This window comes from Rhododendron vialii, chromosome 9a, assembly GCF_030253575.1.
Source record: "Rhododendron vialii isolate Sample 1 chromosome 9a, ASM3025357v1".
NCBI classification, from domain to species: Eukaryota; Viridiplantae; Streptophyta; class Magnoliopsida; order Ericales; family Ericaceae; genus Rhododendron; species Rhododendron vialii.
The window spans coordinates 9,866,803-9,893,641 of NC_080565.1; the positions used below are offsets into that span (position 1 = coordinate 9,866,803).

The 26,839-nt window shown below is 35.8% G+C and overlaps 2 protein-coding genes across 5 annotated transcripts; both read left to right on the forward strand.

The window, feature by feature from the left end:
- Positions 1-12,021: 12,021 nt before the first annotated feature.
- On the forward strand, positions 12,022-20,751 carry LOC131299415 (high mobility group B protein 15). Of its 4 annotated transcripts, none has more exons than XM_058324951.1 (7): positions 12,022-12,177; positions 13,887-14,104; positions 16,664-16,742; positions 17,350-17,509; positions 17,597-17,728; positions 18,856-19,268; positions 19,363-20,751. In XM_058324951.1, the coding sequence occupies exons 1-7, from the start codon at positions 12,172-12,174 to the stop codon at positions 20,404-20,406; spliced, it is 2,052 nt and encodes a 683-aa protein (XP_058180934.1). In that variant the 5' UTR covers positions 12,022-12,171; the 3' UTR covers positions 20,407-20,751. The 4 variants fall into 4 exon arrangements, with proteins under 4 accessions (XP_058180934.1, XP_058180933.1, XP_058180932.1 ...); XM_058324950.1 differs by lacking the exon at positions 12,022-12,177 and adding an exon at positions 12,998-13,618 and having other exon boundaries at positions 18,865-19,268; XM_058324949.1 differs by lacking the exon at positions 12,022-12,177 and adding an exon at positions 12,999-13,618.
- Positions 20,752-24,253: 3,502 nt separating this feature from the next.
- LOC131299417 (ubiquitin-conjugating enzyme E2 30-like) lies at positions 24,254-26,069 on the forward strand. Its single transcript, XM_058324953.1, has 2 exons — positions 24,254-24,798; positions 25,538-26,069. The coding sequence occupies exons 1-2, from the start codon at positions 24,556-24,558 to the stop codon at positions 25,850-25,852; spliced, it is 558 nt and encodes a 185-aa protein (XP_058180936.1). The 5' UTR covers positions 24,254-24,555; the 3' UTR covers positions 25,853-26,069.
- The last annotated feature ends 770 nt before the right edge of the window (positions 26,070-26,839 follow it).

Sequence of the window (26,839 nt, forward strand, 5' to 3'; positions counted from 1 at the left end):
TTTCAATGGACACCCTAAGAGAGTCTTAAAACTAAATAATGAGTCTTAGGGAGTTTGTTGAAAAGTCTTAAACCAAAAAATTCATTATGACCATTTAAAATAAAATAATAAAAAAACGATATTTGCTCTGATTTAATTGAATTGAGAATTAAAGCACTTAATTCTTGAATTATATTTTTAAATATACAAATGGTGTATTTATAGAAATTAAATAAATAAGATATAAGTAATTAAATAAAAAAATAAATTAAAAAGTATGGGGGACCCGGGGGCTCTGCTGCCCCCATTGACATAGTAGCCCCTAAAACGTTTCCGTTTTAGTTATAAAAAAATAGAAACCATCCATTTGCAATCCTATGGAGTATAAACGTGATTTGAAACAACATACTACTGAATCAGTTAAGAGGATCTATGCTAAATAATGGTTAACAAATTTATAAAATTGTACTATAGTTAAAAAAAAGTAATCCTGAATATAATATTTGTATTATGGATTAGTATGTCGTTTGCAAAATACATTTCGTAATTAGTTCCCGAACACTAATTGTAATCTTAATGAATTTTTTGCTTTACGACCTTTCAACGAGCAACCTAAGACTCATTATTTAGTTTCAGGACTCTCTTAGGGTGTTCATTGAAAGGCCTTGGAGCCAAAAATTTATTACGACCATTTAGGATGAAATGATCAGAAAAATAACATCTTTGCACTGGTTCAAACGGATTAAAAATTGAAACACGTATTTTCGTAATTATATTTTTTAATCTATAAAGGACAAAAAAAGAAAAAAAAACAGTGGGATAAACATGATCAATTGAAACATTTTTTTTCTCTCAATTACTTTACAAAGCCTAGAATTAGACTTGAACCTATTATTAAAAAGAAAAAAAAATTCAAACCGGAAAAAAAGAAAATGAAATAAAATGAAAAAAAAAACTGGAAAAGAAAAAAAAAAAGAAGAAAAGAAGCAGAAAGTGGAAAAAAAGAAAAAGGAGAGAGAGAGAGAGAGAGAGAGAGAGAGGGAGAGGGGGGCGGGAGAGAGAGAGAGAGAGAGGGGGGCGGGGGTAAACTGGGAAAGGGAGGTGGGGCCGGGGGGGGGGGGGGGGGGGGGGGGGGGGGGTGTGTGTGTCAGGGGGGGGGGGGAGTAGCAATTTACCTCATGGGAGCAGGGCTAGCTGCAATGCTGCTAGGGTTATTTATTGATTTAAAAAGTCTACAGTAGTGTAATTTGCATTCTTTTATTTCATTTACGTATTTTTTATTATCAAATTAGAGTTTCAACTGTCTTAAATTATTTTAATTGCAATTGTTTGCTATTTTTATTATTTGCTTATCTTTCACTCTTGAATTCGATTTGATGAGAAGAATCAAACAAGTCGAAAAAAAAAATTATAAAGTACTTTATTCTTGTCTTTACTAACCTTTTTGAAATATTCTATCAAATATGTTGTTCTTTTCAGCATCCTCTACATACTCGAGACGAAATCACAAAGTGCATGCTTCTTTTGCATCTCCGTTTTAGTACGCTTAATCTTCTTTATTTAATCAATCAAATATCATGAGTAAGCACAAAAAGTTCCATTTCTCAAAGTGTAATTTTAAGACCTACTAGTATTATTGAAGAGTTCAACCAATTTTCAAAACCCCCCCAAAAAATGCTATCGAATTATCAAAACGGTAGGAGGAATGTCTCTTTAATTCTGGGTTAGTGGAATATCAGGTAGTGATTTGGATAGTTCAAATTTGTCAAAATGGGTGGCAAATTGGATTAAAAAGTGGTCACCAAAGTGATGACATGAGGTAGACAATATTGATGGGAAAGGCTGAGTGAAAGAGCTTTGGCATCTAATTCTTTGGGATTATATCTAGTGCAAGTATTCAACTCTAGATTGGCTAATATGGTTGAATTTTGTTGTCATTGGCCAACTAAAATCCACCAATTATGGTTGTAAAACCAACTAAAGAAAAAAAAATCCAAGGGTTTGTTAAGTTGAAATTATAAACTATTAATGCGACTGTTTGCAAAATCAATATATAGATATTCGTCATGCTCTTGACTAAGAATTAAATAACTTATTCAATATGCGTATCGTTAGGTTTTTTTTTTTTTTTTGTCAACCGAGGAAAGAACACCCACACGCAAGCGGAAAGGTTCAAACTCCTGACCTCCTAGTGAGATGCAAGAGTCCTGGCCAACTGAGCTTGTTTCCGTATTGCTAGTTTTGTGGGGGAAACCGAAATTCATTCCATTTAAATTTTTCTGAAAATAAATGAACTTTACCTTCTACTTTTCTTCTCTCGTGTGGTCATCATGCTTCAGGCAACCAAAGTTGGGTTGAACCAAAAATTAGCGTATTGTCGTGAATCAAGTGTGTGTATATATATATACACACACACTTGTCTTTTTACACCAATTAAAAAGTTCTAATAGAGATCTTTTAAACGGTGTAAATAAATCCTAAAATTATTTGCGAGGAAACTGATTCGAATGTTGCAAGTATATTTAAAAAGGATAAAACTGTCGAGGACAGAGGGAGAGGTTGTTAGAGGCAATCAACTTTTTAAATTCATTCACGGACGGTTTTGCAGACAACCAATTAAACTCCTAAAAAAATACTCCAAATCTCAATCTCATAGATTCCGATTAAATTTTTATGATCCGAATTGTTCAATGTGTGCAGAATGTGATTTTAAGGGTGCTCGCGAGAAATTAACAAAAAATATGACCGGAAAGTGCCTGTTTTGAACAGTTTTTAATTGAATCGTTCATCAAATCTAAGCTAAAAGCTTCTTAGATCAAGCTCTTCCCGATCTTTTTTTTATGCTGATTTTTCGCCAGTACCCTTAAAATTACGTTCTGATCACATTGAGCAGTTCGGATTATTAAAATTTGATCGGAAATTATGAGGTATTTTTTTAAGCGTTTAATTGGTTGTCTACGGAACCGCCCCGATTCACGAATTTCCAAACTAATTCCAAGATATGATCATATTTAACTCAAACATAGAATTATCGCCCCAAACTTTTGGATTTTGGTTTGAGGGTGTGCTCCACAACTAAAATAAGTACTTATTTTTTAAATAAGTATTTATTTTTTTGAATTAAAGGTGATGTATCGTGAGAGAATGACATGTCTCGTAAAGAAAAAAAGTACTTGAAAAATAAAAACTTTAGCGCAAGAGGGCCTAATTGTGTGCTCGTGAGCTTATGAGACATATTTGAGCATTAATTCTTCATTTTGGGTCGGACGGCTGTATAGTGTCCATTCAGTTCAGTTCTTGTGCATTTGGGCCTTGAACTCCATATTTGATCAATCTAGTATTGAACAGAACGACTATGGGTAACAGTTGTGCTACAGGTACAGCAACCCATGTACGTACAACAGCCGTGTATAGATCTATTTTGCGCCTATCTTGGATTTTACAAAGATGATCGGAGCCGCTCATTTTGTTCTTAACATATTGTTTAGGGTCCTTGTAAAAAATCATCTCAATCCAATAGCAGTAAGGGCATCTACAAATCATCAAACTTTGGTTCACAAATTCAGGCCAAATTCTGAAGCAAAATTGTATGATTTGTAAATGCCCTTACCGGTATCGGATTGAGATGATTTTTAACAGGGACCTTAAGCAATATATTTTGAACAAAATGAGCAGCTCCGATTATTTTTGTGAGACCCGAGACGAGCACAAAATGGATCTGTGTGCTGCTGTTGTATGGGGTTTGTTGTACCCCTAGCATTTCTGTATGGGTAATTGGGTAGCTATATTTTGCTGTACCGATAGTGCACAGATGGTGTGTGGGACAATTAATTCAAATTGTTCATTAATTTTAAAATAATTTTTTGGACGGCCTTTTGAAAAATCGGCTCAATTGAATATAAGTGGTTGATATAATGTTTTAAGTTCCATTCAAAATTCACTCGCATAATTAATTGAGCTGATTTTTTTGCAGGAGTCATTCAAAATGTTATTTTAAAATTAATCAACAGTTCAAATTATTTATGTGGAATTTGAAAATGAGCCCCACACGATACGTAAATTATTGGTACTTTAATCATCAGTACCCTTAACATTTGCTAGTATTTGACGCTTTTCAAGATTTTCTTTAGCACAATGGCGGAGTTAGGATTTTGACCCTGGGGGCCGGGTTAAAAGACATATACTTTTTATAGGAACCTATACTTATTATATCATAATATTTTTATTTTTCAATTCATTACATTTGTACATTGAAATGATTCTTTAGATTACTTCAAATGTCACATGCTTATTTTTTATTTATAAAAGAAATTGAGAAATGAGAATGTAAAACAACCGATTTTTTATCAAATCAAACCAAAATTATTAAGATTATAAGTAGTTATATACGAATAATTATTAATAATATTCAAAATCAGGTATATACAAAATTAAAATTCAAACGCTCGGGGAGCTGGGGCTGAGGGGACCTCGGCCTCCGGGCCCAACACAGCTCCACCCCTGCTTTGCATATGATTAGAGAGTATGCCAAAGAGAATGCAGACTGCACCTGGTACACTCCACCCAGTCAACAAGGCAAAAGGGAAACAGAAACAGAAAACGAAATGAAGATCTATAACAACAAAGTTCCAGTGAGACCAAGCTTTTGGCATGGACAAGGTAGCAGAGTCCCCAAGCGCTTATCTTTCGTCTCAAACATACCGACATCTCCGGTCTTGACATTGTCAACAACACCACGACTGTTTGATGACGAATATATGCTCAAAAGGGAACACTGCCACCGCGCCATTTCTCAACCAGAGGGTAGGGAAAAGATAGCGTGGCAGCCTATCGATGAGACGCGCGAAGGCACTTATTTGACCTCTCAAGTCTAGATTAAACAGCTTTATCCACTTCCCATGTCCAACACCCAAACCTGCCAGTGAAGCGTTGCGCAACCATATACATCAGACACAGTTTGCTCCCCATCGCTTCATAAATTAGTTCTGATTCCATATCCAAAGCAAGAACATAACAGGTTTCATCAAGCGGGCCCAATAACCAAACTTTCCAATCGAATAGGGTCGAGAGTCGAACAATCTCTGAGCACCGAGAGGTACATGTGTAACATCGATCTATCTTCCTCCATACCTTGTCAGCACCCACAGTGAGCACATATAGATTATGAACACCATTTAACTTGCAGTAGGCATAATTCACGACTTTATAACTTCTCAAAGAAGGAGCATAGACGAAACGGCATCGAGTGACCCTGTTCGTTTTGGGATTTTGAATTTGAATTTGTAGGTAATGAGTGTAGAGAAAAATAAGATAATAATTGGAAATATAGGTAATAATTAGAGAGAAATAGGATAATGATTAAAATCTAAAATCTAAAACCCTTAAACAAACGGAGTCATATCCAAGCAACAAAAAGTAATGGAGGGAGGGTCACTCGTTGCTTTGTTATTGGATTTACAATGCCTAAAACTAACCTCTTCATAGGTCCCAAAACAAGATATACAAGATTAAACCATCACACTATTGAGTGCACGACTCATCCGTGTAGAATTTAATCTCTTTCTCATATATATATAGGGCCTTTCATGCATTTTCAAAAGCAAAAAGATAAACACGCTTAAAAAATTAAATTTATTAGTATTTCAACAAGGTAAAATTCTAAAGTTGTAGATCATTGGAAAATTTGATACGAGACTTAAAGATCACTATACTTGCATTTTTAGCGATATACCTTACTTTTTTAGTGATATTTTTTAGTGATAAAAGTACTAATCATGTTCCTATAATCAATTTTCTAAACTATCTTTATTTTAACTTTTGGGACCCTCTTTAAAAAGCAAAATTTTGGAGGGCCTAAGGCTTTCACCCTTGCTCGCCTTACCAAAAAATGCCCTATCTTTTTGTTGAAAAAATCACTAAAATTCTACAAAATCCACGTCGACACCTTATATTCTCGCCTCCCCTTTTTCTCCGTTCGTTTTCCCCTCTCCAAAGGAAAAAAAAGCAACTTTCTCTCACATTCAAACTTTCTTTCTTCTCCACAATTTAGTGTTATATCATCAATTAATTTGAAAATTTATATTAATAACATATTGTAAATATTTATGATAATTGTTTTTTCTTGCATACGTTGCTTAGCACTTTTTAATGATGAGTGAGAGTGATAAGTGAAGCCAAACTCTATCTTCAGTTTTCGCTAATTGATTTTGAGAGAATCTTTATAGTTAAGACGCCTTGAATTAATTAGGCACTAATTAATTGGCTTTTCGTTCGTGTTTGCGAATCTCCAAAAGATGCTAGTATTATTAATTAATTAAAACCAAAGTAAGGAAAAATGTTTGCATTTTACCATATACGCAAAACTCTATTTTAAATGTAGATTTTTATTTGATTAAGAATAAATTGAGCCTGATTAATTTTGTTTTGTTGTCATGTACTATCTATTTACTCGTAGATTTAAGTAGATTCGCTTATATTGGCTATGCACCAATGACCCAGAACAACAATAACAAAGAAAAATCAAAATATATTAAAAAATACAAAATCTTAGTGTATTTTTTTTTATCCCAATGGGTTCGCTTGAACTCCTGCAAATACTAGTAAAGTGGCCCATGACGTTGGATGATTGGAGCGAAGATTTAGATATATTCATCATAAAAATAAGGGGAAAAAGATAGTATTTATTACTCACGTGAAAAAAAATTAGTAAGTTTTAGATTCTCAAATAGTCAAACTTATTTAGGCTGTGCTTATTTTATTTTGTTGGACTATAATATTTTGTGTCCAAATTTTATAGGACTTTCATATTTTAACCTTACACGAGTAACTCAGTATCGACAATAATAGGAAAAAAATTAATTTATATACCAAAAAAAAAAAAATTTCAATGCATTTTTTTAACCCGGAGGGTTCTTACCGGAGCCGCGGCAGCCGCCCCTGACTGGGATCAAGGGCAAACCACCAATTCAGAGTAAATCCATTTAGAGAGAGAGAGAGAGAGAGAGAGAAACTTTTAGAATGGTGCTACTGGTACAGACAAAAAATCTGTACCAGTGGGTACAAACCCCTTTTTGAGTCTAAAAAAATGATCGGAGTCGCTCATTTTGTTTAAAATACTTTGCTTATGGTCCTTACAAAAAATAACCTTAATCAGGTATCGGTAAGAGTATTTACGAAACATCCAACCGGATTAAGCTTATTTTTTGTAGAAATCATAAGCAAAGTATTTTAAACGAAATAAGCGACTCCGATCATTTTTTAGACCCAAAATGGGCCCAAAAAAGAGTTTGTACCCATTGGTACAGATTTTTTATCTGTACCAATAGAGAGCGTTGCTATCCACACAAATTTATAATCTGTACATGCAAGTACAGATTCTCATTGAACTCGTTTCGGGTAAAAAAATTACGCACTTCGGAAAAGATATAGGTACCAACAATATACACGAAAAAAGAGTGCTTGATCCAACACCCTAAACACATTGGATGTCGTTGTTTCTCTTGCGGGGCCCCTCGGTTTTTTTTTTTAGAATTATTGGACGGTTCGGATCGGCCGTTCGGTGGCCAGAGACGGCCCGGCGAGGCCGTCGGTATGATTTCGGTGGAAAATCCGTCGGTACGGATAACAGCACTCAAAAAAATAATTCTAGCTACTCATTTTTTTTTAAGGCTCAGGTAAAAAATTAGTTGACCGGATATCGATATTTTCGGGATCTGACCAAGATCTGAACTTGCAAGTACATATTTTTTTAAGAAAATAACTTATTCACGGAACTTCATGAAATAAGTTATTACGGAATTCAATCTCAGCCGTCCAAAAGTGTTCTGGACGATCTGAATTAAAAATAATTTATTACCGTTAATAGATTATCTATTAGTAGTAATAGATTATTTTCAATCCGGATTTTTGTTTTGAAAAGTTTAAAATTTATTTTTAATCCGAATTGTTCAAAACACTTTTGAACAAAAACGCTGCGTGAATAAGTTATTCTCATTTTTTAACTATGTAAATACTAGAGGTTGAGAAACCATGCCTAGTGAGATGATTTGCTCATGTCCCCTGAAGACCAAGGTTTGAGTCCCACGAAGGACAAGGTTTAGAATTTCAGGGCATGGATAGCCTCTGTATCCCTCGTTGACTAACTTTAATTTCCACTAACTATAAAGTATAAAATATGACAAAGAGAGAAAAAAAAAAAAAACAGAAAAGAAGAAGAAGAACAAGAGGTTGGGACTATTCCAAAGTTCCAATATCCTGTCAATTATTATATCGGTCACCTAATAGGTGCCTTTGAGGCATAAGTTTGAGGCACATGTTTACAATTCTTTAAATACTTTAGGTGTAATAAATACACCTAAATCCACGAGTAATGTTTATGAATACTCACAAGTATTACTTTTCACTACTATTTTTTAAACTATCCATAAATGTTTATAATGCTTTTTTTTTTTTTAATGACAATACTATCCACGTTGTCTTTTAAAAAAATTATGCGTAGCTGAAAGGTTTTCCTTTTAATGATCGAAGTGGGCTGGTTCCTTCTTCTGTTGTTCACTAAATTTGGTCGTCTAGGTTCTTTCTTTTGTTGTTCCTTTGAAACAATGGTTGACGACACCTATTTTCCAAACAAAACAATACTCGAAAAAAAAACTAATAAACAAAAGAATATCAATTGGATAATACTACCACAAACGATCAAATAGAAATTCAAAATTTCCAATTTTTAACATCTAAAGAGAGAAAAATTACAGTCGTATAACAATCGTACAAAACTCGGGTGAAATAACAAAAATAAAAAATTAACCAAAACTCGAATTTCTAATACTTCACACAAAATATATATAATATCCAATCTATGTCGCTCGATCGAAGTGGTTTTCTTCTTCTTTTTTGGATTAATGATTGTGTTTTTCTTCTCCGCACACGTAGTAAAATTGTGTCCGATAACCCTTGCACAATCTACTTAGTCTTCGTTTGAAAACACTTGCTTTGTAACAACTTGAGAACACACACTGGCCACTGGGTAATGTCCTTAAGAAAAGGTCAGATCAGAGGAACTCTCATGGAATTTGTTTCAAACGGAAGCTCATAAATTTTTTCCGTTTAAATATCCACATGCTCATTGTTTCTTATGGAAATTAAAGAAACTGGCGTCAAGTTCTGAAAAAATCCATACGAAGGGTCACATTGCAAGAGCATCAGTATTGTAATAAGCAAATAGATGTGAATAAGCAAATTTAACAACAATGCTCAAAAAACACCCCACATTGTAATAACCAAAGTTACAAGTCTTTTAGTAAATAACCAAATTCCACCCATTCCATATCTAAACTTAACAACTTTTATTAATAACCAAAACTCAATAACCAAACTCAACAATTAAATTCAAAACTCAATAACTCAAAAACACCCCATATTGGAATCGTCTCATCGAGATGAATAATTTGGTGTGGTCGGGTGCGTAATTAAAACTCGTTTGCGATTGGACAAATGTGCATTGTATATTGTGGGGTTTTTTTGGGTTAGGGATACAAAAATAACCAATGTGAAGGTAGAGGTTGTTAAGTTTGATTATGGACTACATGAATAATCAAATGCTGACGTGACACATTTTGATTATTGATTTTGATTAGTACCATTGCGGATGCTCTAAACTAAGATTTTCCTCCAAAACAATAGTTGTTTTTCTTATTACCTAATAAAAGATTAAAGAATAGGAGGAGTCATAGGGTCATTTTTGTCTATCAAAATATTGTATGACTTCTTTTGATGGAGAGACATTATTAGTAGATGTTGGAACGGGTATAAGAAAATGTAATTAAAACATTTAATGAACCGTAAGATTGTGCCCCAAACTTATGCTTCAGAGACACCTTGTAGCATTTGCCTTATTCTATAACCACAAATACACGTTCAAACACTTTATACACATATTCACATTTTTTGATGGGTTCCACGTACATTGGAGGTAAAATGTGTGTGGATCCAAATATGAATGTGAGTGTGTATGTAGTTCCGTAATTTTTGGCTCTTCTCGCTAGTCGGGGGGAAGAGAGAGAGAGAGAGAGAGAGAGAGAGAGAGGAAATTTAAGAGAAACAGTGAAAGAAGAGAGAGGGAAGAGTTAAACTGGGTAAAGATGTGCCGTGCCGTTTCAAGCGGGGAGTCACAACGACACGTTTTGCCATTTCTCGCCTCCACTAGCCCATTACAAGGAGTAATGATTCAACGTTTCCGGAGTATCACGTGACATTAAATACATTGTATTCTCAATTATTTACATAGCGATAAATTATGCAATAATTCATTATTATTGAAAAACTAACTGACTAAGAGGGTGTTCCAGATAGGTTTCTTTTTTTAAAAGTTTTTTTTCTTTAATTTTTAAACTCAAATATAATGAAAATGAAAATGAAAAATAATTTTTTGATTTTTCTTGCACCGTATAAAAGATCTCAATGAAATCTATCAAACAAGATCCATATTGGTAAAAAAACTATTTACGTAAATGCATAATTTTTAGACTTGAAATTACCTTTTTTTTTCTAAAACCTTCTTTTTTCTTAGTTGGAACACCACATAATAATGGACGGACAGTCCAATGGTCGTTTAAACTACCTCTAAAATAAATCTGAGCCACGTTTTAGGCTTTCTTCCAAACCTCATCTTTCCTTTCTTTCTCTAAGCCACTATTTTCGAGTCCCACCCTTGGTCCAAAAGATTGATCTGAATCATTCAAGTCATAGACAGCTCGTTAAAAAAGAACATCTTCTATTTTCAAAACAGAAATCAAATAAGACGGCGATAGGCGTCATATTTTCTTCCATAAAATTGACGAGAAATATACATAATTCATCCATTTTTAAAACATTAAACAAAACCCGATTTGTTAACTGGAATATTGAAGTCTGATCAAGCTAATTTTTAGTAAAGACACGTTTCTTCATTAAAATTACGAAATGAACAATAATCAATTCGGATCAAAAAAAAAATCAATTTAATAAAAAAAAAAAAACAAATAATCTATTTTTTTTCCGACCTACAATCAGTTATTTGAATTACATAGAGATGGGGTTTGTTGAGGAGATGATCATGGTTTAATGCACACACGGGCTCATGATTTGGGCGCCCAGACATTCTCAATGGAGTAATTATTCAATGGTATTCGGGCACCTTCATGTGATGTCCCAACACCTTAATTTATTCATTACACATTTTTATGGAGTTACTATTGACCCCACAAAAAATGGGTGATAGATAAGGGTGTTAAAGCAACGTTGTCCCAAGACTACCAAATAATTTTCTTCTCAATAATAAAATGAACACATCGATTTTAGATTAAAACAAAAAATGGTTCTTATTTGTTACTACCTCCGTCTCAATTTAATTGTCACTTTTGGGAGTTCGTGGCACTTTTCAATTGATTATATATTGTAATTTATAATGTTTTAGGTAATTTTGAAAATATTGTATTATAGAACAAATTGAGATCTATCAAACAAGATCCATATTGGATATCAAATTCATTACCAATTTAAAAATATAACTAATTTTTTTATCCAGTTAGAATAGAACATGGACAAGTAAATTGAGACAGATGGAGCATATAGCCCACAAACTACCCTTACACATTTGAAGTAAGATTTTTTTATTTATCAGCATTTGAAGTAAGATTGAGATCCCATTCTACTTAACTTTTAGCACTTTTTGAAAGTTTTGTCTTTATCAAAGAAAACCTCGTTTCAAACTTTTGTGAATTATTGATTTGTCTCAATAAGAGAAATCGGAAAAGTAATATTTTTGGAAATATCTACTTTTAAGCCAAAAAAGTCAACTTTTTTTTAATACTGAAAAATAAATGTTTCTCAAAATATTTGGATAAAAGTATATATATTTTTAATTTTTCTCGTCTAGACGAATCAATAATCTACAAAAGTTTGAAAAAAAACTAATAAATGCGAAAAAAAATTTGAATATGGAAAACATCTTAAAAAGTCCTTTTAACTTGGTGGATCTCCACCTGTGAGTGGGATGTCATTTTAGTGAGGGTAGATTTGTCTTTTCAAAAAGTGGGTTTGTTTTAGCGTGAACTTTTGATTCCTCATCTATCTCCATCATCATTAACAAAGAGGAAAATGGAAGATAACAACAAAGCTTCATCCTTTATTAACACATTCAAATCCTTCTCTCTCTAAATGTTGGTAAGTTTCCGTGCTTATTTTATTCGTTCCCTCTCCTGGGTTTCTTTTCTAATGCTCTCATTTTCTCATATTTCTTTATCTATCGTATCACAGAAAATGAAAAATGCGTATGTATATATAAGATACTCACGTAGAATACAAATCTATAGTTAAATTATAATGATATACTACAGGTGCTAATCAACGATTAAACTGTCCGTTTCGCTTTCAATGAAACAGGACAGGTTTGATTTGATATTTCAAGGAGGATTAGGATTATCATTGGTTAGTTTTGTTATGATTTCACATGTGCCTGTTAGAAATGGCCTCCAAAATAAGATTTTGAGCACTCCCTATTCGGTCAGAAATGGGAATGCTGCCAAAACACTCTTATAAAGCAGGTGCAGAGTTTCATCTGAAAAACGGTGTTACATAAAATTTGAGCATTTGGTTTTAAACCAAACCAAAATTGAGTATAGAACAAATGTAATATTTAAGTATGCAATGAAATGGGTTGAGAGTCTTGTGACTTTGTAATCATCCATTACGAATGACTTATAGCTTGAATTAAATACCTCGATATTCACCATTGAATACAAATAAATAAATCGCTAGAAAGAAACTACTATCATCATGTTTGCATCCATTGAGGGGCCGTGGATTATGTCTATTTTCGGTTGATTTTTATTGAGGAATTAGTACCCTCATAGGATTGATGGAGACCCCCTTTCCTGGTGAAATTGTCCAAAATAGCCTTGGACAAATGCATATGAAATTTCCGTTCTTTTTCTTTCCTGATTACAGGCATTCTATTGAGGTTGTCCTTCCCGGGAAATTTTTCATTTTTTGCTGGTAGTCTTTCTCTAGGATTACAACCCCCAACATTTTAACAAATTTTTTGTCCTTTGTTCTTAAACAATTTACTATTTGTCCAAGGGAATAGTAAAATGCTAGTGTCACTTTTTGAGGGGATTTTCTTGATGGGGATGGGCAGTACAACCCCCAAAAATTATCTTCTAAAATCTTTTAACAGGAACTGTCAGATAAAAGGAGGAAATGAAAAGAGAAAAGTGTGTTGGTCTATGTTGGTATGTGCAGTTAATTTTACTCCAGATACCATATACTATAGGTCATATCTATGAAATGTCAGGTATAGACCCTTGAAAGCACAGTTCAGGTGTAGAGAGACTGGAGAGATACTTTATGTGCATCTGGGTTCTTTATTAGCATAACAGCCTAGAAGGGTCTCTCTTTTTCTCTCTCTCTCTCTCTCTCTCTCTCTTTTCGTAGCCTCTCTGTTTGAGGAGAGAGGCCTGAGCTCTGAGCTTTGATGGGTTGTTCCTGTTACATCCTTGGTACTCTGATGGAATTCATGGCTATGCCAGCTATGCTGTACTATATCACATTTTTCTTGGGCTTTGCATATCTCTCTTCGGCACTGGGAGTTACTTCACCCCAAGAGGTAGTTGTTCCTCAGTTCTACATTCATGATTGGGTACCAAGGTGGGATTTTTTTTTCCTGTGCCTTTTTTTTGCATGGTGTTTTTGTTTGTTTCTGAAACCATTTGGCTGTTCTTATCTCTTTGGATTCAAGTTTAAGGATCTTTTCTTGATGGGTTTTGTCTATTTGTTGGTTTCCAAGTACTCCTATTTTTTTGTTTTATTTTGCTTTAATGTTGTGTATCCAAGTGAAAATCAAGTAAGTTATGGAGTGGTTGATGGTTGAGCAGGAGAGGACAGAGAGGAGTGGTGGTGGTGGTAAAAGGGTATTATCGGAAATGGCATCATCTTCTGCTGCAAACCAGAGCCCAAGGCCCAATATAGAAGTAGCTCCAAATTATATTCCCTACCCAGCTGCTTTGGCCAAGTATGAGGATGTTGTGATCACTCCAAAGCTATTCATGGACACTTTGGAGAAGCTCCATGCTACTATGGGAACCAAGTTCATGTAAGCTTTCATTCTTGTTCTTTTAGACTCTTTATGAACCTTTATTCTCATTGTTGTCTCATGTGTTACATTTACATCCTCTAAATGTGGTGAGGTTATAACTTTTATGTGTTAATAAATGGACTAGTGGAGTTCATTTTTCTAGTGTTCTAAAAGTCACTACGCGTTAGTCGGGCGGAGGAGGGGTCCCTATCGCCTGGGGGTTGACTAGTTGGGCACCTAGCGCCTAGCAGCCAACTAGTCGTCCGCCTAGGTGGATTTTAATCTAGGCGGCGCACCCCCGCCTAGTGCCTTAGGCACCAACTAGTTGGCCGCCGAGACTGCCTTTTAGAACGCTGCCTTTTTCTGTTAAAAATCATTCAATAGTTCTACGCCATGTACAAAATCTCTAAGGATGAACATAAATCTCAAAGTGTGGTCTATAGTGATTCAAAGAGGGAAATTTTAGGTTACTCTCTATGTAAGATACAGATGAAAAATCTTTATAACTAGCAGGGGCCTTAAAGCTTTCCTTCTGAACCCATCTGCCCTAAATTTCCGTGCACTGGTTGATGCATTGTATCCTTTTAGTTGCTTTTCTTTGGATACGGGAAAAAGATATTCCATAAGCGAGGCATTAAGGGACTGCCACTTGTGTACAAAGAAGATCATAACAAGAGGCTCTATACACTCCAGCGACCATGGAAAAACTCGATAAAAATTGTAAGAAACTATTCTTGGCGTGGTGCTATTACTTATCACCGTCTTATCTGAATTTAAATCTCCTGGACCTTGGCCTTCTTTCCACTTCTCATAATTTTATTTCATTCCAGCATGTGCATGGTATAGTGCCGGCTCCTACGGAGTGGTTGACCTTTATTTTAGTTATTAATTTTGGTTTGCTGAGAGACTAAATAGGTATTCTTGTCGATAATTAGCTATTTACTAAAGAACAACTAAAACATCCAGAATCTGGACACATATTTTGAAAAAGTAAAAGCACTGATTTAGCCTTTGTTAATGAGAGATTAAACTATAAACTGGAATATTATCAGTCTTGGGATACGAAAATATCCGGCATATGGAATGGTTATTCCACATTCCTTGTTTGTGTTAGCAAGATCAACATAATGATGGTTAACATATTCATACAAATGGTTCTGACCTCTGCTCAACTTGACCACCACCTATGTCCTAGCTGCTAACCATATACTCTCAACATTCTGATTTAGAACGTTTGGTTTTGTCTATGTCATCGTAATTTTTGTTATCCATATATTCCTCTTGAAGGGGAGCTACATTGGTTACCTCGATCACATCCTCAGACCATAGAACTTTGTAAAACTACAGCATCATAGGCATGGTTACATGTATTCCGCTTATAGTATTATTCCTCTGTCACTTGTCTATGTCATTGATGCTACTCCATTTGCCATGCACATGGTCCTAATCTAGTTTGTGCTTTAAAAAGAGATTTTGTGGTACCTTGTAGATCAAACTCAAAGTATATTGTCTTTCCTAATGAAGAACATCGATCAATGGAAAGCTATGGACCTGTTTTTATTTAGAAATTTTTCGTCTGTTCTTCTGAATCTAGTAACAGAACTAATGATCCACCATCCATTTCCCAACATTTGTACCTTTTCCAGACGATCTTTACATATGCATCAAGTTGCTACAGTTAACAAATATTTCTTCCATTTATCAAGGGGTTTAATCGGACCTCAAACTCTGGGAGGTTTAGGCTTTTGGGCATGAGCTGCAAATGCAATTGTACATCTTCTGTTCCAATGCTGACACTGTCTGTTAGATTGACACATTATTCAGCTAACTGATTACGCAATGTTTGGAAAGTTTGTTATGGTGTTTATAATTTATTCATATAATTTACTTGCATAAAGTTGCACTGAATAGGTGCTTCTTCTTTATATGATAAAAGTCTCGTAAGAATAAGAAAGTCGAATGATATTTCTGCTATCCAGTTGCATACTGCTCAAGTCATGACTGTTGGGTTTGTGTCTCTTGTTGCTTTTTCAAGCTGAGACTCATTCTTAGGAAATTATTGCCTTTGAAGTGTTAAGGTACTAGTTGTCCTCAAAGCTTAAGCCGTTAGGAAATGGACTCAACAAGGTATATCAAGCTATCCAACATGTAGAAATGGGCAATTCCTTTGTTTCCTAGTCTCTCTTCTATTTCTTTTCTCGTTATCACTACATATTCCAGTACTCCAATTCATCTCAATACACGTGGAGTCCAAAACTTATTTTTGATTTTCTGCTCTTAAAGAGGGAAGCCTGCTAGGAAAAGTCCAAATTGTTGCAGAAGAAACATCGCATGCAGATAAGGAAAAAGAAAAACACTTAAACAGGATTTTCTCGATTAGGAATCCTTGAATGCATGTTCTGAACTCTCCAGTTGTTTGGCTCGCACCTTTGCTGCTACTAGAAGCTAGATTTAGTTTGTAAGCTCCTGTAGAAAAAGAAATATTCCATTAACACTTGTCAGTTTTAGTGCTGCTATCCAGGAGTATCTTTTCCAACCATTCTAATACTTGATTTTTGCAAATGTCTGCTATTATAGGATCCCTATTATAGGGGGGAAGGACCTAGACTTGCATCGGCTTTTTGTGGAGGTCACTGCGCGTGGTGGTATCGAGAAGGTATTATCCATCTTTTCTTTTGATATTGGAACCTTTATATGAGCTATTGGAATCAAGAACAGCTTTAGACATTTCCTAATCTGTGCATTGCCTGTCTGACAAGAATAGCACTGCTCTTACATGTACCACAAATTCCTTTCTAGGGGCAGTAAACAGATTTGTAAAACATATCTGAAGTGCATTTAGAGGATCTTGTTGTCCACTAATTGCTTTTGGTGCATCTCTTTGAGAGTCTGCTCAAACCAGGATTGGAAGTGTCAATGCAGTGGAAAATAGCAAAAAAATTTCTCTTCTTTTATAGATTTGTCATATTCAAGCCACAATAGGGCCAGGCGGCATAGTTTTTTTTTTTGGTTTACATCCCTCGGTGGCGGTGAGGTACCATAACTTGACTGCGTATTTTGATGCCAGTCACACCAACGTGCGGGTCCTGACTCCTTCATTTCTTGCAAAATGGATTCTTCTATGCACTCTATCATGGAGTTTGTAAGAAGGAAAAAAAGAACTTTAGATCCAGACACCTATTAGTTAACTTGTTTTCAAGCTATTACTTTAAGTTGATTTGCTTACCATCAAAGTTTCTTTTGTGCCAAATTGGGATGCACAGATTGTTAGAGAGAAAAGATGGAAGGAAGTAACTGCTGTCTTCAATTTTCCCGCCACAGCTACAAATGCTTCTTTCGTGCTGCGCAAATACTATTTGTCGTTGATTTATCACTATGAGCAAATTTACTTTTTCAAGGCCAAGGGTTGGAGTCCTTGCGCTGGTATGTGCGGAGAACTTTTGAAACTCGTGTTATTACAATTTTTTGCGGGGCATTCCAAGTATCGGAGTAAACAAAAATCTTGTGCAGATCCTTTTCAGGGTCTGTGTTCTCCACCTGTTCCTTCTCGTAGTTTGGCTGAACCAGTGCGGCCATTGCCAGAAATTCAGGCAGCGGCAGTGCAACCACCTAGAGTAAATGCGGCAGAAGTCCCACCTACAGGTTTTCTTTCTATGTTTCGTTGTTTGGCCCTACCAACAAACATGAAAGTTGAAACCACCTGTTGCATTTTTGGTGTGTATTATTGCACCACTCACCTTTTCTGTGTCAGACTATTTTTAAGTGGGTGCATGTTTATGGCCTGTGTTTAAACTTCTTAACGCATGTCTGATACCGGCCTCGACTATTTGAAGTTGTCCAGGTTAACCCATTGTTTGGTTACCAATCTATATTATTTAACTCATGCTGATAGATAATTAAGGCAATAAGTAGTTTTATCTCGTGAGAACAATCAACTTGCAAACTATTTACAGTAATGAGATGAGCCTAGGAGAGTTGATGGGGGAATATCGCGCAGATCCGTAAAAGCTGCTCAAATTTCTCTAGATGTGTAAAGGTTGCTTGACGAAAGCGAATTTCCTTACCGTGTGAGAATTCCTGCAGGATGCAGATTTCATATATTCTAGAGATGATTTGCGAAGGTGCCTTTTGTCTAATGTAGTGTTTGGACTCAAGGGTCCCGTAAGAGGGCAATGGAACTTGGAATTTTACTAGATAAATCCAACACTATCCTGTTCTTAGACTGTCCAAGTTTCCCATTTCTGATATTATTTTTTTTCCCGTGGGGAAACGTTGGTTCTAGTAACATGTCATAACACTCTTAACGTTTCCACGCTCCTGGTGATTTTCAAACTAATGGCAATTGAGAGTTATAAATTTAGTTGACTTGGGTAAGTTCATACTCTCTCAGTCCCAAAATATATATAGTGTCTTTTGGGAATTCCAACTTAAGGAAATGTGAAATAACTGCATTCAAATCGAGATTGAAAGGTATCAATTCTTAACATCGCCTATTTATTCTCACTTTTGATCACATTCACCGCCATTAGTAAGGGACATTTATGGAAAAGAAGACAATTTTAATTTGACTTTTCACAGAGGACTAACAATTTGGGACATCTCAATACGGGAAAACGGACCACTAATGATTTTGTGATGCTACTTGTGGCTGGTCGTTGGATTTTAATCTGGATTTCCATTTGTTTATGAGTTGTTTGTTTGTGCAATTCCCATGTATCTTGCTGCATAGTTTTAGCCAAGGTAACAGATCAATTTCCTTGTCTCTCTAGTGGCTGCAGCAACTTCTATGCCGCCAACAGGCTCTCCAATTGTAGGGGTGATTGATGGGAAATTTGAAAGCGGGTATCTAGTGACTGTTAAAATTGGATCAGAGATTCTGAAAGGAGTCCTTTATCAGACTCCGCAAAATCAATCATGCCAAGTTCCACAGCATCACAGCATTTCTTCCGACCATAATGGCAGCAACACCCCTACAACATCAGGCGTGGTCAGACGCAGACGGAGAAAGAAATCCGAAATAAAAAAGAGGGACCCAGCTCACCCCAAACCCAATAGAAGCGGATATAACTTTTTCTTTAAAGAGCAGCATGCCAGGTTGAAACCACTTCATCCGGGGAAGGATAGAGATATAAGTAGGATGATTGGTGAATTGTGGACCAAAATGCAAGAAACTGAAAAAGAGGTAAAGAAAAGGAAAAATATTATGGTTTTGGTCATCTTTGACGATGGTTACAGCTAACCATGCTTTTCATTTCATTGTTTTTTTTGTGTTGAAGGCTTACCAGGATAAAGCTATGAAGGACAAAGAGAGATACAAAATAGAGATGGCAGATTACAAAGAAAGATTGAGGACAGGTCAAATCATAAGCAGCGCAGTCCCAATTCAGCAGCGGCCTCCCCCCGTAGATATCCGCATGGCGGAAACAAGTGAGAAAATTGAAATGGAAAGTGGGGAGTCTCCGCAAAGCCTGGAAAATGAGATTAGTACTAGCAAGAGTGATTCAGAAGATAATACTGAAGATAAGGACTCTGATGTGGAGGCATCTTTTGAAGTCGAAGGTTGTGCTGAAAATAAGCGAATCAAGTATTCTGTTGAAGATGAAGGGGGTTTTGACGTGGAGAAGAATGTTGACATGGTTGGAGATGGGAACTTGGAAACTTTGGGTGATGTTATTATGGAAGAAAGTGAGAAAGAGTTCGTACCTTCGGAAGAGAAAGGAACAGTGCTTTGCGAAGGGAAAAATTCATTACCTGGTGGAAATAGAGATTCAGTATCCAGAGAAGAAAACGTGGAGGCCGAGAAAGAATCGGTAGCTTTGGAAGACAAAGGAGCAACGCCTTGGGAAGGGAAAGAATGGTTCCCTTGTGAAAAGAGAGATTCAGTATCTAGTGAAGAAAATGTGGAGACTGCGACAGAAATGGAACCTTCAGGCAAGAAAGGAGCAATGCCTCATGAAGGGAAAGAGTTGTCACCTGGTGAGAAGAGAGATTCAGTACCTAGCGTAGAATATGCAGAGACCGAGATAGAATCAGTACCTTCGGAAGAGAAGGGAACAATGCCTCATGAAGGGATAGAGTCTTCACCTAGGGAGAAGAGAGATTCACTTTCTAGCGAAGAAAATGTGGAGACCGAGATAGAAACAGGTCCTTCGGAGGATAAAGGAGCAAGGCCTCGTGAAGGAAAAGAATCTTCACCTAGTGGGAAGAGAGATTCTAGCGAACAAAATGCAGAGACTGAGAAAAAGTTGGTACCATCGGAAGAGAAAGGAGCAATGCCCTGCGAAGCTAAAGACAGTGAAATGAGAGTCTTTATCCAGTGAAGCAAAAGCATCGGATTCAGTGCATTATGAAGATCACTAGACTTTTCCCTCTGTAGATCATCTGACTTGCTTGAGCATAGCTGCATTTTGATATGGCAGCATGTGCATCGTTGTTTAGTTAATATATTCCTTTGCTCATATTTATCGTGTTTGTACAATCGGGATGCTTTTTGATCTTTTTTAATTTCTGTTTTTTGTTGGCCTCGGGGGCCTGAGGCTCTGGCCGAATGTGAACGATTTGTAGGGGAGATGCGTAAGGTTTTCAGCTCAATTAACATTTTGGGCCACCCTGTTGTCCGTATTTTTGACCTTTTATCAATGAATTATATCTGTAGCTGTTGTCATGGGATTTTCGGTGTCCATTTACCTTCTGAACATCATTGCATTCTCTCGCATAGTACAGTATCCTCACTTGTGCTTGGCCAAAGCTGGTGTAAAAATAAAAGCCGCTTTCTGGGGTGAGTTCGTAATGAAAATCTGCATGGAACATCTACCTCATGAGAAATTGCATAATGTTTTTTTATCGGTAGTTTGCCAGTTCGATGTTAGTTAACCAGTAAATTCCGAGACCTTTAATGAAGTTGCATCCAAAGGCATCGTAAGCGGTTTTTGGTACTTGGTAGTGTGATATTGAACATTCTTTAGTTTGAATTATTTGCTTCTTACCTGGTGGTTGCTTGGTCTTATCTCAGCTGAAATATTGGCAGGCATTTGAGTCTCATTTGCATTTTCAAAAGGACAACAGCAATGGGACACTTTCTAGGCCGTTGCTCTCTACTCTGCAATTCTGAAAGCATCAGTTAGCTTCGGGCTTTTCCAAAGTTTATCATTACATCTACAAATTCTTTGGTCCAACGAATTTTTTATTTTTTGACATTTTATTACGGTGATCTCTTTGGCTTCGGCCGGCTAATTCCTCTGGTACGCCCGATTTTCCTCTTTCATTTTGAATGTGGACTATCAAGAATAAAATTATCGGTCCGAAGTTCGGAATTTGAGCTTGAGACCTAATGAAGAGAAATTCCAGGTCCTCTCCGTGAGCTAGCGCAGGCGGGTGGGTATCAGGTCCAACGTAAGTGTCCTTTACAATGCGAAGCCTACTCTAGTCTATTTTTGTATTGGTGTGTCTTTTATAACGCGAATCAACGAGACTCGCAATAATAATGATTCAAATGAAATATAAAAAGTGCTTGAAAAATCTATATAAGTGCCTAAGAACGAGCGATTAAGTGTCTTGGAGTTTTCTCAATTTTTAGCATTTAGGATGAGAGCTGCTATTCCCCCCTTCTGACACAGCCCCCTCCCGACCCCACCCCCTCCTTCCCGTTTTACCCTCTTTCCCCAGCTCCTTCTTTTTCTTCCTTTTTTTTTTTTTTTTCTTCTAATTTTCAATTTTTTCTTTATTTACTTCCTTTCCCATTTTTCCTCCTTTTTTTTTTTGGTTAACTAAAATTCTATTTTCAATTACCCACCACAATACCATATTTAAGACCAACGCTCTGTGCCCAAACTAACATATTTCTATGCTTTCAAAAATCTATATAAAAAAAACAAATATATATAAGTACAACATTAACCAGTTCAACGAGCACCTTAAGACTTCTTATTTAGTTTAGAGCTCTTAGGGTGCCCATTGAAAGGTTTTAGAGCCAAAAATTTATTAGAACCATTTAGGATGAAATGATTAGAAAAATAACATCTTTGCACTGATTCAAATGGATTGAAAATTAAAACACTTATTTTTTTAAACCGTTTATATATTAAAAAATATAGTTAAAAGTTAATCTGACTATTTTTTTCCTTTTTTTCCTATATATATATATATATATATATTAAAAATATAGTTTAAAAAAAGTATTTCAATTTTCAATCCGTTTGAACCGGTGTAAAGATATTATTTTTCTAAACATTTCATCCTAAATGGTCGTAATAAATTTTAGAATACACTTATTTTTTTAACTATTTTTTAATATATAAACAGTGTAAAAAAATAAGTGTTTCAATTTTCAATCCGTTTGAATCAGTTCAAAAATGTTATTTTTCTGATCATTTCATCCTAAATGGTCATAATAAATTTTTGGCTCCAAGGCCTTTCAATGGACACCTTAAGAGAGTCTTGAAACTAAATAATGAATCTTAGGGTGTTTGTTGAAAGACTTTAAACCAAAAAATTCATTATGACCATTTAAAATAAAATAATAAAAAAAAGATCTTTGCTCTGAAACGGTAATCCGGAAACGGCAACGTTTTAGTTAAAAAAAAAATTCAAAACCATCAATTTGCAATTCTATGGAACAGAAACGTGATTATGAGAGCCCTAAAGACAAAATTTGATTATGTCTCTTTAGAATAAGATGATCAAAATAATAAGATCTTCACACCCGATTAAACGGATTAAAAATTGAAGCACTTAATTTTTTAACTATATTTTTTAATACTCCCTCCGTCCCTTTTTAAGTGTCCTGCTTTGTAACTCCAACTTATTAAAAAGACATCATCATTACACCTTTCACATCAACTTTTTCCTTCACTTTCCCTACTTACCTATCATCATTACACTTTTACTCACTAACTTTTCAAAATAAAATCTACTTTTAGGGACAAAATAGACAATATACCAATTTTTACCCCTCTAACTTTACAAAAAAAAAAAAAAAAAAAAAAAACTTTACAAAATGGACACTTATTAAAGAACAGCCCAAAATGAAATACTGGACACAAAAAAAGAGACGGAGGAAGTATATAAAAGATCTAAAAAATTAAGTGCTCAAATTTTCACTCTATTTGAATCGGTGCAAAGATCTTGTCAATATAATCAAAATAACAAGATATTTGCACCGACTTAAACGGAGTGAAAATTTGAGCACTTAATTTTTTGAGACCGTTTATATATTAAAAAATTTGGTTAAAAAATTAAATGCTTCAATTTTTAATTTGTTTGAACGGGTGCATAGATATTTTTATTCTGATCATATTATTCTAAAGAGTCATAATCAAATTTTGTCTGGAAAGCTCTCATAATTACGTTTCTGCTCCATAGGATTGGAAATGGATGGTTTTGAATTTTTTTTTTTTAACTAAAACGTTGCCGTTTTAGGGAAGCCGGGGGTAATCCGGGAAAAGTGGGGAAAAAGTGCTGTGGGGTCGGGGGGTGGGGTGTCAGGGGAGGGGGGAATGGCAATTTACATTCAGGATTCGTCTCGTTATCGTATTAGTTTGCTATCGTTAGCATGACCCGTTTGAAAAAATGCAACTTTGACAGCGTACGAGCTTGTCTCTTGCTTTTCTACTCTAATGGAAGGAAGACGTTCACACTATTATATCAAGGACCATATCTTTTAGGAACCTCCTAAAAAGTAACGACAAGTGCGATTGGTCGTGACACACTGAAAGTAAGCTTTAATCTTTTACTCATTCAGTCAATTAAACAATTCTTTCTCCAATTATTTACCTGACCAGCCGTCTGTGATTTAAACCAGTGCCACAACACTTCTACAGGAGAAGTTTTTCAGTGCCGGATGGGCATGGGCGACATGGTGCCGAGCACGATCTCGGCCGTCCAAATGTGTTTTGGATGGTCCAGATCTATTTGGATAATTTTTGAGTGTAAAATTATCAAAACACCATATGAAATCCAAACAGATCTGGATCGTTCAAAATATGTTTGGACAGCCGAGATGCATGCTCGGCACCATGTTGCCCATGCCCTCGGCACTGAAAAATATCTCCTTTCACAGGCTAAGAAGCAATTTTTTTTATTTTGCTTTTACCCTAAACTTGGTGACAATAATGCACCCTGTGTGATCAAAAAAGCTTCTTATCCATTTATACACAGTTTCTTTGTTGTTTCCTCGTCACCTTGGCTTTTGACAAAGTCTTCTGAGTAGACTCATAAAGTCAAGTTCAGAATTGTTTCTTTATTGTTGATGAAAACAAGAATTTTCTACCCCAAGTCTCTCTCTCTCTCTCTCTCTAGTTTGTCATCTTCATGATCATCCACCTCTGCTGCAATTAACAACTCTCTCTCTCTCTCTCTCTCTCTCTCTCTCTAGTTTGTCATCTTCGTGATCATCAACCTCTGCTGCAATTAAACAACCCCAATTGAAGCCACAGGCCACCCCCTTAAACCAGAAAACCTTCCCAAAAAACATGGAAGCAAAGAGTACGTTTACCTGTGCAAGGGAGAGGCTTGAAATGGAGCTCAGAGAAATCAAAGAGAATCCACCAACACACATCAGTTTTGGGCCTCGAAGTGATGATGATGTATTCAAATGCCAAGGCATCATTATGGGGGCTATTGGCACCCCATTTGAAGGTGGTATCTTCCGCCTTTCCATACAGTTCCCAAGTGATTACCCTTTCAGCCCTCCTGAAGTAAAGTTCCTAACCAAGGTATATTCTTGATTTACAGTCTGCTTTATCCATCCTCTTGTTTGCTAGTATTACGGGCAATCCTTGGCCGTTTGGCCTTACTCGCTAAAACACAACCTGTCGGTAATGTTCGGAAAAAAGACCGAAATACCCATTTTTCATTTGATTCATTATTTGGTTACCCTTTCAGATGCTCATTTTGTTTGGGCGTTCAGTTTAACGGATTTTTTTTTTTTTGGAAAGTGATTTTGATACTTCATTTTTTATCTTTATCCTATGTCAAATTACCAAATTATCTTTTATTTTGTTAGCATTCATCTACTTTAAAGGGTATTATTGTAATTTCAAATAGAAAAAGGACAAAAGTGAGGTGCCATTGACTAAAAATGGAGTGTCAAAATCAATTTTCTTTTTTTTTTTTCTTTCTTTCCTTCAAAATATTGTAGTATTCTCCGTTATTGGTTTCGGGCTAGAAAATGAATATCCAATGAAATGCGAAACTGACAATTTGATTTCTAATAAACCGTCAAGGAGATCATAACCACTGACGGCTGAATAGAAACATCAAACTGAACGCCCAAACAAAATGAGCACCGGGCGGAAAAAATGCCCAACCTTAGACACTCTAAAGATACTATTTCAATCCTGCTCCGAATTCGGGAACCTAATGCATTGGGCTGCATTTTTAATTACGATTCATGCTTGTAAATAGATTTTTGGGATTTTGTTGATAGCTAGAGAGATGGTCTCTGATGTGCAGATTTATCATCCGAATGTAAATGAAGATGGCAAAATTGACATCAACATAGGAGAACAGTGGACCCCTGCTTTCACTACGGAAACACTGCTGCTCTCTATCTCCTCAATGCTCACGTACCCAATTCTTGAGCACACTGAAAATGCAATCTCAGATCTTTATCTGAACCACTATCAACGTTACAACGCGATTGCAAGAGAGTGGACCCAAAAGTACGCAATGTCCGGATTTGTGTCGATTTCCCCTGATGATCAATCGCTACATTCCCTTGATGCTCAATTGCTACATTCGGAAGTTGCCAGACTTTCGATTGAGTGAGGGATCATCCTCTGGTCATGCTCGTAAAAGGATTGTCACACGCTGGTCGCCCCGCTGAAGGAAACAAAAAGGCTAATCCTCATGGAGGATGCTTTTCTAAGCAATAATAGACAGGTGCAAATCCTGGATAAGTAATGTTGCATAGTAGTAATGTCGACTTTTTATCGCTTGATGCAATGATTGAGTTAATTAGATGCTGGGAAATTTCGATGGTTAACATCGATGGCATTGATTTGAAGTGACATAATAGACAGTTTACGATATTGCGGTTTTGATCTTGAATTTCGCGAGAGAAAAGTGAATACAAAGTACAAGACACTGAATTGGTGAAACCAAATTTATTTTCTTGGTGTATGAAAACCGTGGTTGAAAAATAACGTTAGAGCAAAAAGTGAAGCAGTGATTTCACGTATTATATGACTTGTAGTATACCCATATGCCGCCTGACGGGCTCGGGAGAGAGGATGCCTTTGTTTGAGAAGCTCTGTGCCTCTGTGGTTTTGTAGCAAATTGAACTTGAACCATTTCATTTTTTTTTGTTCCGAAGCTTAGGGCACCTCGACTAATTTATTGGGTTCAAAGAGGAGCCTACACCCAAAATTGTTATTTTTCCATAAACATAATTTTATATTCAACATTAGTATTATTTGATTGATCTTGTCGAATACGTTTCGAATATGCGTGTATATATATTTAAAATCGAATATGTACAACAAAAGGTATAGGGGGCCACTTTTTAAGTGGTATTTTGAGAACATTTACTTTGTTCATATTGCCAAAGGTTATGTCTGTTTCCAATCCTCCCCGCAATATGCCCAATGATTGGAGGGTTCTGTTGTTATTGTTGATGTACAACAAAAGTTATAAATATTGGGAGATAGTGTAACGCCCCGATTTCTCAAGAAATTTCGGAAGCATTAACCCTAAAATACATTGAATTTTACAAACTATTAGGCCCTTATTTATCCTTATACAAAAATTACAATT

Bases quoted from the DNA above. Each gene is read 5' to 3' on its own strand.
- LOC131299417 (XM_058324953.1), top strand. From the start codon at position 24,556: ATGGAAGCAAAGAGTACGTTTACCTGTGCAAGGGAGAGGCTTGAAATG. The intron at 24,799-25,537 runs GTATATTCTTGA...TCTGATGTGCAG, and splicing joins AAGTAAAGTTCCTAACCAAG to ATTTATCATCCGAATGTAAA.
- LOC131299415 (XM_058324949.1), top strand. From the start codon at position 13,487: ATGGGTTGTTCCTGTTACATCCTTGGTACTCTGATGGAATTCATGGCT. The intron at 13,619-13,886 runs GTAGTTGTTCCT...ATGGTTGAGCAG, and splicing joins GAGTTACTTCACCCCAAGAG to GAGAGGACAGAGAGGAGTGG. The intron at 16,743-17,349 runs GTATTATCCATC...TGGGATGCACAG, and splicing joins CGCGTGGTGGTATCGAGAAG to ATTGTTAGAGAGAAAAGATG.